The 13,267-nt window shown below is 39.6% G+C and overlaps 2 protein-coding genes across 2 annotated transcripts in view; one reads left to right on the forward strand and one right to left on the reverse strand.

Annotated features, from left to right (window-relative positions):
- The window catches only part of cxadr (CXADR Ig-like cell adhesion molecule), a 34,047-nt gene extending 31,203 nt beyond the window's left edge, over positions 1–2,844 (forward strand). Inside the window, exon 7 of the mRNA XM_079448861.1 lies at positions 425–2,844. Within this exon, the coding sequence (XP_079304987.1) occupies positions 425–722 (298 nt within the window). The 3' untranslated portion in view covers positions 723–2,844. The remainder of the gene's footprint in view (positions 1–424) is intronic.
- A 6,718-nt stretch (positions 2,845–9,562) lies between these two features.
- auts2a (activator of transcription and developmental regulator AUTS2 a) overlaps positions 9,563–13,267 on the reverse strand; it is a 263,341-nt gene continuing 259,636 nt past the window's right edge. The window contains exons 17-19 of the mRNA XM_079448862.1: positions 12,745–12,828; positions 12,225–12,492; positions 9,563–12,090 (exon numbers count right to left, since the gene is read on the reverse strand). Coding sequence (XP_079304988.1) covers positions 10,884–12,090; positions 12,225–12,492; positions 12,745–12,828 — 1,559 coding nt within the window. The 3' untranslated portion in view covers positions 9,563–10,883. The remainder of the gene's footprint in view (positions 12,091–12,224; positions 12,493–12,744; positions 12,829–13,267) is intronic.

Below are 13,267 nucleotides of genomic sequence, written 5' to 3' on the forward strand. Positions count from 1 at the left end.
CCACTGTCTGTCCGCCCCCCCGTGTTCTGCTTCATAATGGATTATTGTTGCTGATTAATTGTTAATAGGAAGGATGGGGTAGAGCAGGACCTGAGGGAAGTGCACTGAAAAAGTTTTATTTGGGACCAAAAGACACGAAAATAAATTAATAACCGAAGGTGCACATAAAGGGGGTCTAACCACTGTTAACCACTTAATTTTTTATATGACTATTTTACTGCACACTGTGAAAGAGTTGGGGTTCTGTGCTCTTAAAACCAAGTAAAGGGTTTTATTTCAGAGAGATTTAATTTAAGGTTTGCTTCGAAAAAAAAATCTGATCTAAATATCTCTACATCAGAGTTTTTGAGCTTTGTATTTGACTCTTTTTAAACTTACTTTTCTAAGAATTTGAACTCAGTCTTTGTTGTTTTCTCTCCCACAGAGAGGATGTACCCCCTCCCAAGAGCCGTGTTTCTACCGCACGCAGCTTCACCAGCGTGGGTAGCCAACGTTCCTCTCTGGGCTCCATGTCTCCCTCCAACCTCCATGAGTACGCCAAACCTCAGTACGGCAAGATACCCTCTGAAGAAAACGACAGGCCCCCTAGCCACGCCCCCATTCCCCCGCCCAGCAGAATGGCTGGCCCCAACCTCAGCCGCATGGCTGGCCCCAACCTCAGCCGCATGGGGGCCATCCCAGTCATGATCCCTGCCCAGAACAGGGATGGATCCATTGTGTAGAGCTAAACTGGCATCTCTACCATTTTGACTCACACTATTCTATACATTGTTCGACTGGAATTTGCAACCGGCACAAATGAAGATTTCTGCAGATTCCGAACTTCGCTGTACCATGTCTAATAATACAATTTGACTTCCAGAACTTAAAAAACCTAATGCAGAACGGTGATCTGTTTCGTTTTGTAAATAATGCAGTGCATGATTTTTTTAAAGGCCCTATCATATGCAAAATGGCTGTAATATTCCAAGGCACTTGAAATGTTTTCCTATGAAATGTTCTGCAGAGAAATGAATCATTGAAACCTAAATTTACTCTATTTAGGCCAACTTATAGTTCATTATTTTACATAGCAACTCCCAAGCTATTATCTGATCATCACTTTGTACAAAAGGCTGGCAAAAAATGGATGAGATGTTAAAAAAAACATGATTTGATGGTCGATGTGGTGTGTGTATATATATATTCTAAACAAGCGTGTTTTAGGCTTCAGAGAGATTAGTGCGTCAGTCAATTCCTTTCAGAGGACTGGTTGTTGACCCCAAACCTTTGTTTTTTCCCCACCCTGCAATGAAATGAAAGATAGGGCTCGGTGGTAAAATACGGTTCATTGAGCAATCAGGTTTTAGGGCCAACAGAACCCCGCCAGAACACAACTCTGTCCTGCCCCTGCTTCTTACACCACCCCTAGCCAATCACAGATGATAGCGATAATACGCTGACTTTAATGCAATCCTAATCTTAAACCTGCATGTGGTTTGGCCGTCAGCTCATTCTATCTTAAAGATGAAGCTTTTAAATCCAATTGGCAGTTGTAAGTGTTAGTAAGCAGTTTATGTGTTAGATGAAGGACATGCAACAAGAAATGAAGTGATGGTTAACATTAATGTAAGCCAATGAAGGACTTTAATTTAAACCGGGGTCATCTGTAAATGTGTAATTTTGAAGGAGTAATGTTGGTCAGGTGTAGTTTGAGATGAATTTGATAAGGTCTCAAATAATTACCCACCTAATTGAGCACATTGTCACTATAATTTACGGCTGTGTAAAAATAAACATTACGGATCTTTTTAATCATTTTTCCCATGGTGGGCTTTATTTGATCTTGAAGGGTTTCTCAATGTTCACTGTACGTGCCTTTTTAACTGGGTTTAATGAACTGGTATCACAAAATGAGCACAATGAGTGTAGGTTTAACAGATGAAAAGGTAATTAACACATGAACAAACATGATGCTCAGCTGAAATGATAAATTAGTCGTAGTAATTGGTACAATTTAGCACTATCTGATTTGAAGCAGACTGCAAAACATATTTCTGAGAAATGTCTGTTATTGATACACATGTAAAACAGGCTGCTTTACATCTCAAAGATGCTGGATGCATGTACTGTTCATGCGAGGATGTGTGTACACCGTCAACTATACGCTGTCTCCATAAATACCAGTCACTGTTGTACACAAATAGCAGTCGCTTCTCTGATCAATTTCTTTAGCAGGGTTCTTGTTGATTGTGTAAATATGTAATGAAGTCCTGCGTCCTATTTTACGGCTCTAATGTTTTGGTGCTTGGGCTGCGAACATGGTGAAGAACGAGAGTGGGATTGGGTTAATCGTTCACCATCTGGATAAGGTATTAACATTTATTACTACACAGAAGTTGTCATTACCTGAAAGCACATGCTCATGTTTTCTCTGGGCTTTTATTTATTAAGACTCTGACAATTGAGGCGCTGTTCAAGGATCAGTTCTGCTTGTTTAAACATGCCGATGTTACTGTAAACATGACAATCTGATCCTTCATCGGCAAACCTTGGTAGCCATGTGGTTTCCTTGAACTGAATGATCTGTTTGGGATGGAGCCCGTTCTGTATTTCATAACTGTAGCTGTAACTGGTTTTCTGTACAATGCCATTTAAGAGATAGAAAAATGTAAATCGTAATAAGAATCAAACCATGATGTTAATGATGTAGCTGTTACTTTTTTATGGTGATCTAATAATACATATCCCTCATTTTTGCTCTGCACATTATGTCAAAACCTTATTTACTTTATTTTTGTGTGCTTTTTGTGATGTATTTTTAAATAAAAGGAAACCTCTATCATTCTCAACACTCTTTGAGATATTCCCTCGCACCTCATTTTCATTCCCCTCTCGACGTCCCGTTCTCGGCAGGGTGCTGGCGGCGTTGTCGCTTTTCAGAGTGATTAATTTTAATCTCCCGTTGATTTTCACCTCTAACTCCAGGTGAGGCCATTCTCTCACTACCTAATGACCACGATTAATCAATGACCTGTGAAAACACTGCCGGCTTCGCTGACCACATACAACCGAACCCAAAGCAATGGCAGTTTGTGTTAAAGAAAAAAACTCCTGTAGCACATTGCATTCAGACCAGTGCCCTTGAGGTTGCTTTATAAAACATGTTCTAGAGTCAGCCAGCCGAGTCATTGCCAATAACTAATTTGAACCATGAGCTCAAACATTTGTTCCAAGGGTTGAAATTGGTGACTAATTGGATTGCATTGGCTAAATAAGCATGTCAAATAATAGCCGAAGCAACGCGTATTAGTTCTACAAATCACTACCATTACTGTCAAGTGGGAGATTTTTTAACTTAACGTTCTGTATCTATTTTGTGTTCTGCAGTTGCATGTTCTAATGCAAGCGTGAGTGAATGACGTTTTTTTCAAGCTTTTTTGTTTCAAGTGCTGACGATTATTAACAAAAGAACAAAAGCTTTCTGATGTATCAAGTATCAAATATGATCGAGTCAGGTTCACGGGGAAGTACTTTATTATACTCAATACATTATGTATGAGAGAAAATAACCACAGCTCTTTTCATCAGTGCCATAGGGCGATGAAACTATTGTGCATGTAAGAAATCTCATTTTTATGTGGTCTTACCATCCAATAATAGGTACTTTTATGTGTGATTTGACTTGGCTAAATTATTCACCGTGTAGCATTGCAGGCTTTGAGTACTAGTCAATAACATGATTAGTTGCAATGATGCTGATGTCTATAGCAATAATAGAATGATCATAATAGCAGTCCTCCTAATTATTGTTCCAAGAGCATTTGTAACTATTCACAGACCCCCAAAAGCCATTACCGAAGGCATATTAGGTACAGAGAGCTGTTGAATGTCACGGTTTCAGTTTTGGTTAGAACAATTGCACTGCAGTGATTTCAGAAGTAACAATTACGCTCTTGTTTTGATAAATATAAGAACCAGTAATCTGGATTTTATCTCTGTGAGTAATTTGTGCTTTGTACTTCCACCATGTACACAAAAGCATACATATGTATCGGATTTTATTGTATACACAGAATTAATGCCACACGGACGGACATTTTTGGTCCTTGGATCTTCTCGTTCTTTTGTTGTTGATGAAAACGTCACCATAATGTTTCACCTCACATACATGTAGACGTACACTCTCGCCGAAGGTATTAATTGTTTGCATATCACGAGGGGAACAGCTTTGTGGGTGGGTGCTGATTGGTCGGATCCTGCATGTTTCCTTGGCAACGTTATCTGGTTGTACACAGAGAGTAGAAGCATGGAAAAGGGAGGATTTATCTTGCGAGCGTAATACTCCGATACCTAACAACGGGAGTGTCTGGAAGCAGCGGTGGTCTGTTTCAATCACGTCTTTTAATTTGTTTTCTGTAGAAGCAAAAACATTCAGCTTGTAATTCATTTTGTATTCGAACACAAAAATACAATAGTTTCAGGATGGGTTGAAGAGTATTGCCATGAGAGGCACCTGTGTGATAACCAACAGATAACCTTCAAGTCTAGTTTAGATTTGTGTTCTCAAACTTGTCAGTTTTAAATTATTCGATCGTAATATCTATTTAAAGTAGTGTGCTTAAAATCCCTGCTGTCTGGAATACATCATGTTTGGGAGCCAGATAACACTCCTTACTGACTGACGCACAGATAAAAGCCCTCCAGGGTTCTGTTTGCATGCACTCCACCTTCAGACAAAGGAATGTGGAGGCAGCTAGGCAACCTGTCCATATGGTTTTAATCAGATCTGTTCAACTTGTCAAACACAGGATTTGCATTATGTGTTGTGCAGTCAACCCAAACCAATTTTGGAGGATTATTGACTTTACAGTACGTCTTTTTCAGAAAAGCTTTTAAATAGTCCTGGATTCATTTCATAATGATAATTTCAGGCATTGCTTTGATATTTGTGGATCTGGGCTGATATTCTCAAAACATTGTATCTCACAACTAAGAGTTCTGACACGTCAAGATAAAATACAAACGTCATTTTAGAAATATTTGTAGGGATTGTCTGTTTCTACAAATGAACTATGGGGCAGTCTCCTGGACAGGGATTAGTTTAAGCCAGGACTAGTCCTTAGTTAAATTGGGATATTTAAGTTGTTTTATAAAACACCCTACAAAAAAACATTTCTGGTGTCCATCGCGAGACAAAACAATTGCAATGGTCTTTTTGAAAACATGTCGGTGTTAATAGTTTTTATCAATAAACCTTTTACATTTAAGTTAGTCTGGGACTAGTCTTAAGCCCGACTAAAATCGCTTCATAAAGCCCTGTCCGTAAAACCACCACCAAAGTATATACGTAAATGTTCAGCTAATTGTAAGCATTTTGCCTGTCTCATAAATAGTAAGCCTCATATTAGTTAAATAGTTAGTCTCATATTTGTAGTATTTATGGTTAAGGTTGTTGTCATGAAATCTTTCTAAAGTGTTTAGGTCAAGGCAGACTGCCAGTGTTACAGTACATTTGACTTACAGTAGGGGTCCATTTCACCACTTCTAACATTTCACAGATTTAGGAGTACGTTTTAGTGTTAAAACGCTTTGTGAAATATGTTGGAGTCCTAAAATTAGCCATTATTTCTAAGAGTTTCACCTTAATCGGCAAGTTAGGAGCTACATGTAGCCCAACCCAGTATCCGGGTTGTAGCCTTCAGATGTGTTGTGAATACAGGCCCTGTTATGTGCAAAATGGTGCCCGAAACTATTGTGTAAACAGCCTGTCGATCATTATCCTCTGTAGAAGTGAATTTCTTCAAAACCCTTGTGCTTTCTGTGGAAATGCAGGGCAAGAATTCATGGCCTGTAAAGCTGCTTGTAAATTACGAGAAACAGTTTTAGTTTTCTAAAATGAAAACTTTGAAAACATTTCTGTTAATTGAAATCAAATCAAATATTGGCCTAAAATAATTTGGAAAACTTGAAATTTAGTTAAGGCACTAAAATGATAATAAACAAAATCAAAATAAATTACTCTTATACAGCAACATAAAGAATACACACACAAATAAAACCATTACATAATCAAAATTGAAATAAAAACATTTAGGAAACCAAAAAATTTAGGCAAACTAAAGGCAAAACTATAGAAACTTAGCAAAAAAGACTTCAGCTGTGTTTTCACCAATGCACTCTTTTCTACACAGAATGATGATATGTAAAGAACACTGGGAAAATCACTCTCTTCTTCTTCACTTCCAAGAGTTCATAGAATCATATCAAATAAATCTGACCATGTGTACCACCTCCACTGGTTTCCATTACAGACAATCAGCACACAAACGCTTGTCATGAAGAGGTTTCAAACAGCAGGTAATGTGTTTCAGTGTGACTCTGTAGAGGGTCGATACAATGTTTCGCTTTTCCTCTCCCATGGTGATATTGGGGTCATCTCCATTACTGCCGCGCCGGGGTGTGCTGTATATGTGAAATATGTGTGCCGTGAGAATTCCCAGCGCACGGCAGAGGTCAGGACCATTGAATTAGTTGTGTATAGTCATTTCTCTATTGCTTTTTTTCTCTCAGTCTCTCTTTATGTCTCTGTCCTTCTTTATTTTCTCTCTGGAGATATTACTCACCGGAGGTGAAATGCGGTTAGGCAATTACGGAGTCATCCTCTGTCTCTCCCTGCTGAACGGAGATTGAGTCTTTTTCCCTGGGCTGACACATCATGGCCCCTATAAGTGGGTCTCCAGGGCTCGGTGCCTGTGTGATGGGAGATAACCGTTTTTTATCAGGCTTGGGGCTCTGCAGAGCGTTTGGATGTAGGGATAATGACGATGAGCGACAAGCTAGGGGTCAGATGGCTGACCCTTTACGAGACCTCTGCTGATAATTGGTAGAAAGACACGGTTGCTATTTCGAATGGTATAGTATCCCTTTTTTCCAGTATACCTTTACTGGGCTTTATGTGTATGTTATATGTATGTATAAGTGTTTTAGGGTGACTTATGGCTGAGGCAGAGGTCAGTTATTCTTCTGTCCAGACGTGAAGTATATATCATGGGACATAAACGTAATGAGATCATATGTTTAAATAAGATTGTAATTGTGTACCAATGAGATTCCAGGTTGGGACGCAAAATGACAACAACAAAATTCAAATGTCAAAAAATGTCTTATTTTGCTATTATGTCATGTTTAAATGAGAGCAGAGTTCAAGTTCAACGCTTATAAATATTAATGTAATTTAACTGCAGGGGAGGTCACGCTTTCATGAGAAATAAAATGTGTTTAAAAATGCACAGAGCTTTTGAATGGCTGTAACTATTGAATCTCATTTGGAGTCGTACTAGCTGCTTTGTCTTATCAGTGTTTTGTGTACCACATGAGAATCTCTGGTTTATTTCAGTCTGTTCACAAGAATCAAGGACACCGCAGAGGACTTGAGCTTAAAGCAAACGTGAATTCCTTTGGAAGGCACATGCCTAAATATTTCATTGCAGATAACCGATTGACTTTCTAATAGAGATAGACTTACAGAATATAGTTGTTTGGTATAGTATTGAAGATCTAACTGGAATATTGAACAATTAGAAACATGTGCAACCCAAAATAAACAAGGCTGCTGTGTGCATGAACGTATTTACTCAATGGATGTTATTATCATTGCTGTCAGGCTTAAACTGATCAGCATTTGTGTCTTTTTCTCTCTTCTGTTGTGTACAGTACATGCATTTAGAGGTTTGTTTGCTGCATATCAAATAATTCTAATTTCTGCACAGCAGGAAGATTTGATTTAGCAGTTGATTGATACCTCATTAATGTGATTTATTGCCTGAAATCAAGTTAATATTCTTTCTGTATTTAATATATATTGAGAAACAGATGTCACACGATCACAGCCAACCACACAATGCTTTGTAATCTGATCGCTTCGCGTGTTTCAAAGAATTTGATGTCATGATAGATCCAGTTTCTCTCTCTGTTCCTGCTAGCAAACCTATTACAGTCATTTCGTTTGAACACAGTTTTTTTTCATAAATGACATGTTTTCATCTTTGGTTTTATAAGGCATGTTTCCTGTTTGGCAGCATTTTTTCTTTGCATGCCTGTGGCATGCGTGCCTTCATAAACCAGACAGACCGGCTCAACCTTCTCAAATGACAGCTGATTATTATTTGACGTCATTATGTGTACCACGCCCTAACTGCACCTGTTCCTCTTTTCACCTGCTCTTTGTCTCAGTCAAAAGTTGATTTAGTGAAGGCGCTTTGCTGCCATCTAGTGGGAGACAGTGCTCAAAGCGACTACCTGGCGTGTCTATCTTTCTATTTCTACTTCTATCTGCTGAAAACTTTCTGCGCCGACGAGAAGAGAGAATTAAAACATGTCTGTATTGTTCTCGACCAACACAAGCATATATAACATGTGGCTATTTTGAATATTGTCCTCATACTTTTATTCAGCTTTGTTTTCTTCTATTTGGCACGTCTCTTCATTTTATATAGGCTAGCTGATTTTCTTTTACCACTTTTGTAGCATTATGGCATTAAAGGTTAAATACTTGCATAAAAATCGTTGGTAGTTTTATGGACACATAATATCCATAATCTCTTTTAACATAGTGCCATCTAGTGGCTTTCTGTGGGAAATAGATTTTTTCCATCTCTGGCTGCACTTTAGACCTGTCAGAACTCAAACACTGCTGGACAGTCATTTCTGTGTCTGTGCCTGGCACAATACTGGACTCATCATAGTCCTCAAGAACTTTACCAATAGTGCATTATTATGCAATGCAACTTTGCTTAAGGGATTTGACGTGCTTTCCAGTGAACCGTTCTCCTCCTCCATCTCTTTGTCCTCTCACTTTGTGCTTAAGAACTAGTTTTAAGTACATCAAATGTACTTTGCCTCTGTTCACATTGAAGAAAGCAAGTCTTGCATAAATCTGTAGAATTGCTATGACTGCCAGTGTCTTACTTATTTGACTTCTATGATTATGTTGTGACGTGAGGCACAAGAAAAGTTCAAATGACGACATAAAAAGCTATTTCAATAGGCTACATTTTATCATATAACATACATGGTAGGTGTTTTGTTCAATGATTCAAATAAAATTATTTCTTTACTTGAAACTTTTTCCAACTCCAACTTTCTTAGTAGTCAGAGCTCGGGAGAAAAAGGAAAAGTAAATAAAGATTACTTTAAAATACTAAGAGTTAAAGGTTTTCGACCTGTTAATTTACATTTTAGTATATGGCATCAAGCCATTCAATTTGATGACGTTTCCAAGTGGGAAATGATTACATTATATTATTACTAAATCTGTTACATTTACGACCAGTTGCATGAATACTTGCCAAGTTAGAATAAATAAGTAGATAACTAGTCTTTTTTTGTCATTTCTAAATCAGTGCTTCTTTAAGCTTTTGTCCACTTGGCTGTTCTGTACAGAATTCTTAAAAATACTACAGCTAAACAAAATGTATGATTTACCCTTGCGTACAGGATTTTATTACTTTATGTACATCGGCTCAAGTTGGGAACATTATCCCTTCATTAAATGACAAGAATGAGAAACTTTGACAATGTTAGTTCACATTTTTTAATAACATGGCACAATTTACATAACACAAGTTTAACTGAGGAGCATGCTGAGTCGCCTCACCCTTTTTTTTACATGATCTAGAAAGGACTTCATTTTTTTACGTACATGATAAACAGCAAAAAAGTTCCTTACAATCTCTTTGCAATACGTATTGACTACCCACTACTGCTTCAGTGGACATTTTAATGAAAATCAAAAGAAAAAAACACTGCACAACATCTGAATTTCACAGAGTTTAAAAGCGCACAACTAACCCTCCCATGGACTACTAAAATAGATCTCTGCTCGTTAAAAACAAACTGTCCATAGCTTACAACTTGCTTGTTCAATTCATAGATACATAACACTTTAATACACAATTAGATCAATAGGGAATTGTCCAGCTTTCCTCACTCGAAACATCACACTCCTGTATCGTGACATCATGGGGTCATGGAGTCCTTAGATGTAAGATTGAATTTTTAAGCAAACAGTATGTTATACTTTACTGTATGTGTGGAAACATTGGTGTATTTGTAAAGATTGTCGACACAGATTTTTATAGCTTGAAGAACAAATGTATCAAGATTTCGGGAATCTGTCAGTTTAACTCTATTTTGGAGTAACAATCACAATCGAAAGCCTTGACTAAAATCCATCTCGGTCATGTTTAAGCGTGTACTGTTGCTTCAAAAGTATACACAGAGAGTGAATCAGGAAAGTGGGAGGGGTTAGCGGAGAATGGTTGTCCTCCAGGACAGAGAAAGAGTGAAATATAGAGAGCTCACGCATGAGTTGCATAGTTGAAAGAAGGGATGCGGTCTCTTGGACAATATGATCCTTCAAAACCATTAATATGCAGCATTAAACTCAAACCAGTCTGTGAAAATGTGCGCTCTCCGGTTCATCACTGCTCATTATGTACAGCTAGTCAAAGTAAAGCTTTCATAACACCCATTTGCATATTTGTACCTTGATTTTTTTCCTTAAGGAGAGAAACACACAAACTATGCACATATCTACAAGTGTTGCCTTTTTGTGACGAGGTACCTGTACATTCCAAAATCACTCAAGTTGGAGATCTTGTCCACTTGCTCAAGATCGGTGTACTGTACATGTTTAAGAATACACACCAAAGCAGGGGCAAACCGAATAAAAGATAATGAAAAAAATCTCTGCTCAGTCTTTTATGGTTTGTACAAAACAAAAAACAACACAAAAAACACAATTTATACACAGATATGATACAGCCTCAGTCCAGTATCAAGTGCTTTGAGTTCCATTGTCCATCATACACAAATAAAGGGCAAGTGTGTTTTGTCCATCCTCATCGTGCCTCGATATCTTTATGTGTGTGCGAAGGGGGTCTGTCTCTTATGTCAGTGCCAAGCGGAGTAGTCCGTCTGGGAGAAGCGGATCGCCCCCCGAGTGACGGGATAAGAGGGGGCGGGGCGCTAAGTGAAGCGGTGGGAGGGGTTTTGTTTAGGATTCCATTCTGAGCAGCGGCCATAGCTGAGGAGGGGCTGACACGAGGGTAGTGCATGTTGGGTAGTACGGGGCCCATGAGACCCGGGTGAGGGAGGTGCCCGTCCAGTGCTGGGTGATGCATTGCGTGTAGACGGCCTTGTTCGAAATCCTCTCTAAGCAAGTGCAGGCGCTCCCTCTCCTCAAAGTGCGCCCTCTCTTGTTCTCGTCTCTGTTCTAAAGTTAGTCCATGAGGATGGTCACGGTTAAAGTCATGCGGCTCGCGGTCCCGGTACGAACGTTCCGCTTCGTAAATCCGGGGCCCGGCCAACCGGTGCAGAGAGTCGTTTCTCAGCAACAGATCCCGAGCTAAAGGATCTCTCCGGTGGAGGTCGAGTCCACGGTAAGGATCCCTCATGGGATCCCAATGAAAGGCGGGGTAGGGGAATCGCTCTGCGCCTGGGATGGGACTGATTCCCATGAACGGGGCCACCATACGAGTTCTCTCCAGGCTACTGATGCTGTTCATGGGATGCATGTTGGCCATGCCCATGGGCATCGGCATGGAACAGGGTGGGTGGAGTGCGGTGGCAGGAGGTGCCTGAGGTGTAGATCTTTGTTCCGGGGATCTTGCCGTAGGACCGTCCTGCTCCTCCTTCCTCTCCTCTTTCACTTTAACCTCACTGTTTTTCTTCTCATATGTTATCTCACCCTTCTTCTCCAAAATTTCGCGATTCAAGCCGCTGTTCACCCTGTCTAAGCCAGCGGGTCGCATGTAGGGTGATGCTGTCACCCGATTGGCCAGCTTGTCCTCTGATACCCGTCCATCGTGGATGACAGACGTGTCCTTGTCAGTGTGGTGATTCTCCTTTGTTTTGTGCTCGTCTGAGTCTTTCCAGTCTGGGTGCTCGCGTTCTCGCTCACGCTCTTTGGGCTTGTCCTTGTCCCGGGGCTCGCTGGACTGGATGTGGTTCCTGTTGGGTTCAGCCGATCGGGAATGTCCCAACAGATTGAGGGGATTAACAGGAATGGGTGAAGGGTGATTCTGGTGTCTCTTCTCCGTGGGTTCCCTAAAGACAGCGATACAATTATCAAAATTACTTATACGTTCTTGAATTTATTGTAATGTTTAAGGGCAAAACGACATCATTAACCAAATTCAACACATTAGTCGCTTTTTAATATCATTCAGAGATCTACGCACCGCTCTTTATCGTCCTTGCTGACTGAGGAATCCCTTTTGTCCAAGTCCCGTTCTCTCTCCCTCTCTCTCTCTCTCTCTCTTTCTCTGTCTCTCTCTCTTTCATGGGAGCTGACCGAAGTGCTGCGTTCAGGGTCTCCAGGTTTGAGCCAAGGAGGTGGGGTGGGGAAGGAGGGCGGGGTGCGGTGGAGTCTGTTCCATGGCTCGTGGGGTCCGCTGAAGTGCTGCTGTGCGCCGGGTGCGTCTTTGTGGCCAAACAATGAGTTTGGTGCTGAAAGAGAACAAATATTTTCACATGAAATGGTAGTGCACGGACAGATTCCTACTTTGTATATTTCACCCGAGGTGTCCTTGCTGTAATTTTTATTTAACCCGTCATTAGAATGTTAGTGTAGCTAAATTATGCAATTATCAGATGTTCTGTATTGCTGAATGAGAAACGTTTAATAAGCAACAGCGTGTATTTTTGACTGACTGATCTTAGACACATTTTAAGTTGCTGGTTTAAATAGTTGACACTCACTGAGTGCTGGGTTTCCCAGCCCACCGAAGGCTGCAGAGTTTAATGATCCCAGACCTCCGAATGAAGACGGTCTGCTGAAGGGCTCTGTCGATCAAAACACCAACAGGAACCAAGAATCAGTGAATGAACTATGTAAATCACCAATAAATAACTGCCTGCTCTGATTATAATTGAGTAACACTTTACAATAAGGTGCTATATGTTAACATCAGCGAACTAACACTAGCGAACAATGAACAATTTAGTTTTTCTGCATTTATTAATCCTTGTAATTGTTAGTTCATGGTGCATTAACTAATGTTAACAGTGACAACGTTTGATTTTAATAATGTATAAGAAAAACTAACATGAATTAATATTAATAAATGCTGCAGCAATATTGTTCATTGTTAGTTCATGTTAGCTCATTGTTAACAAATAGCACCTTCTTATAAAGTGTTACCTATAATTATAGTATAATTGAATTATATGTGATTATAAAGTGAATTTTTAATTGACGAATAAACATTTATTCAATGTATAT

This window comes from Barbatula barbatula (assembly GCF_947034865.1).
Source record: "Barbatula barbatula genome assembly, chromosome: 24".
Lineage (NCBI taxonomy): Eukaryota > Metazoa > Chordata > Actinopteri > Cypriniformes > Nemacheilidae > Barbatula > Barbatula barbatula.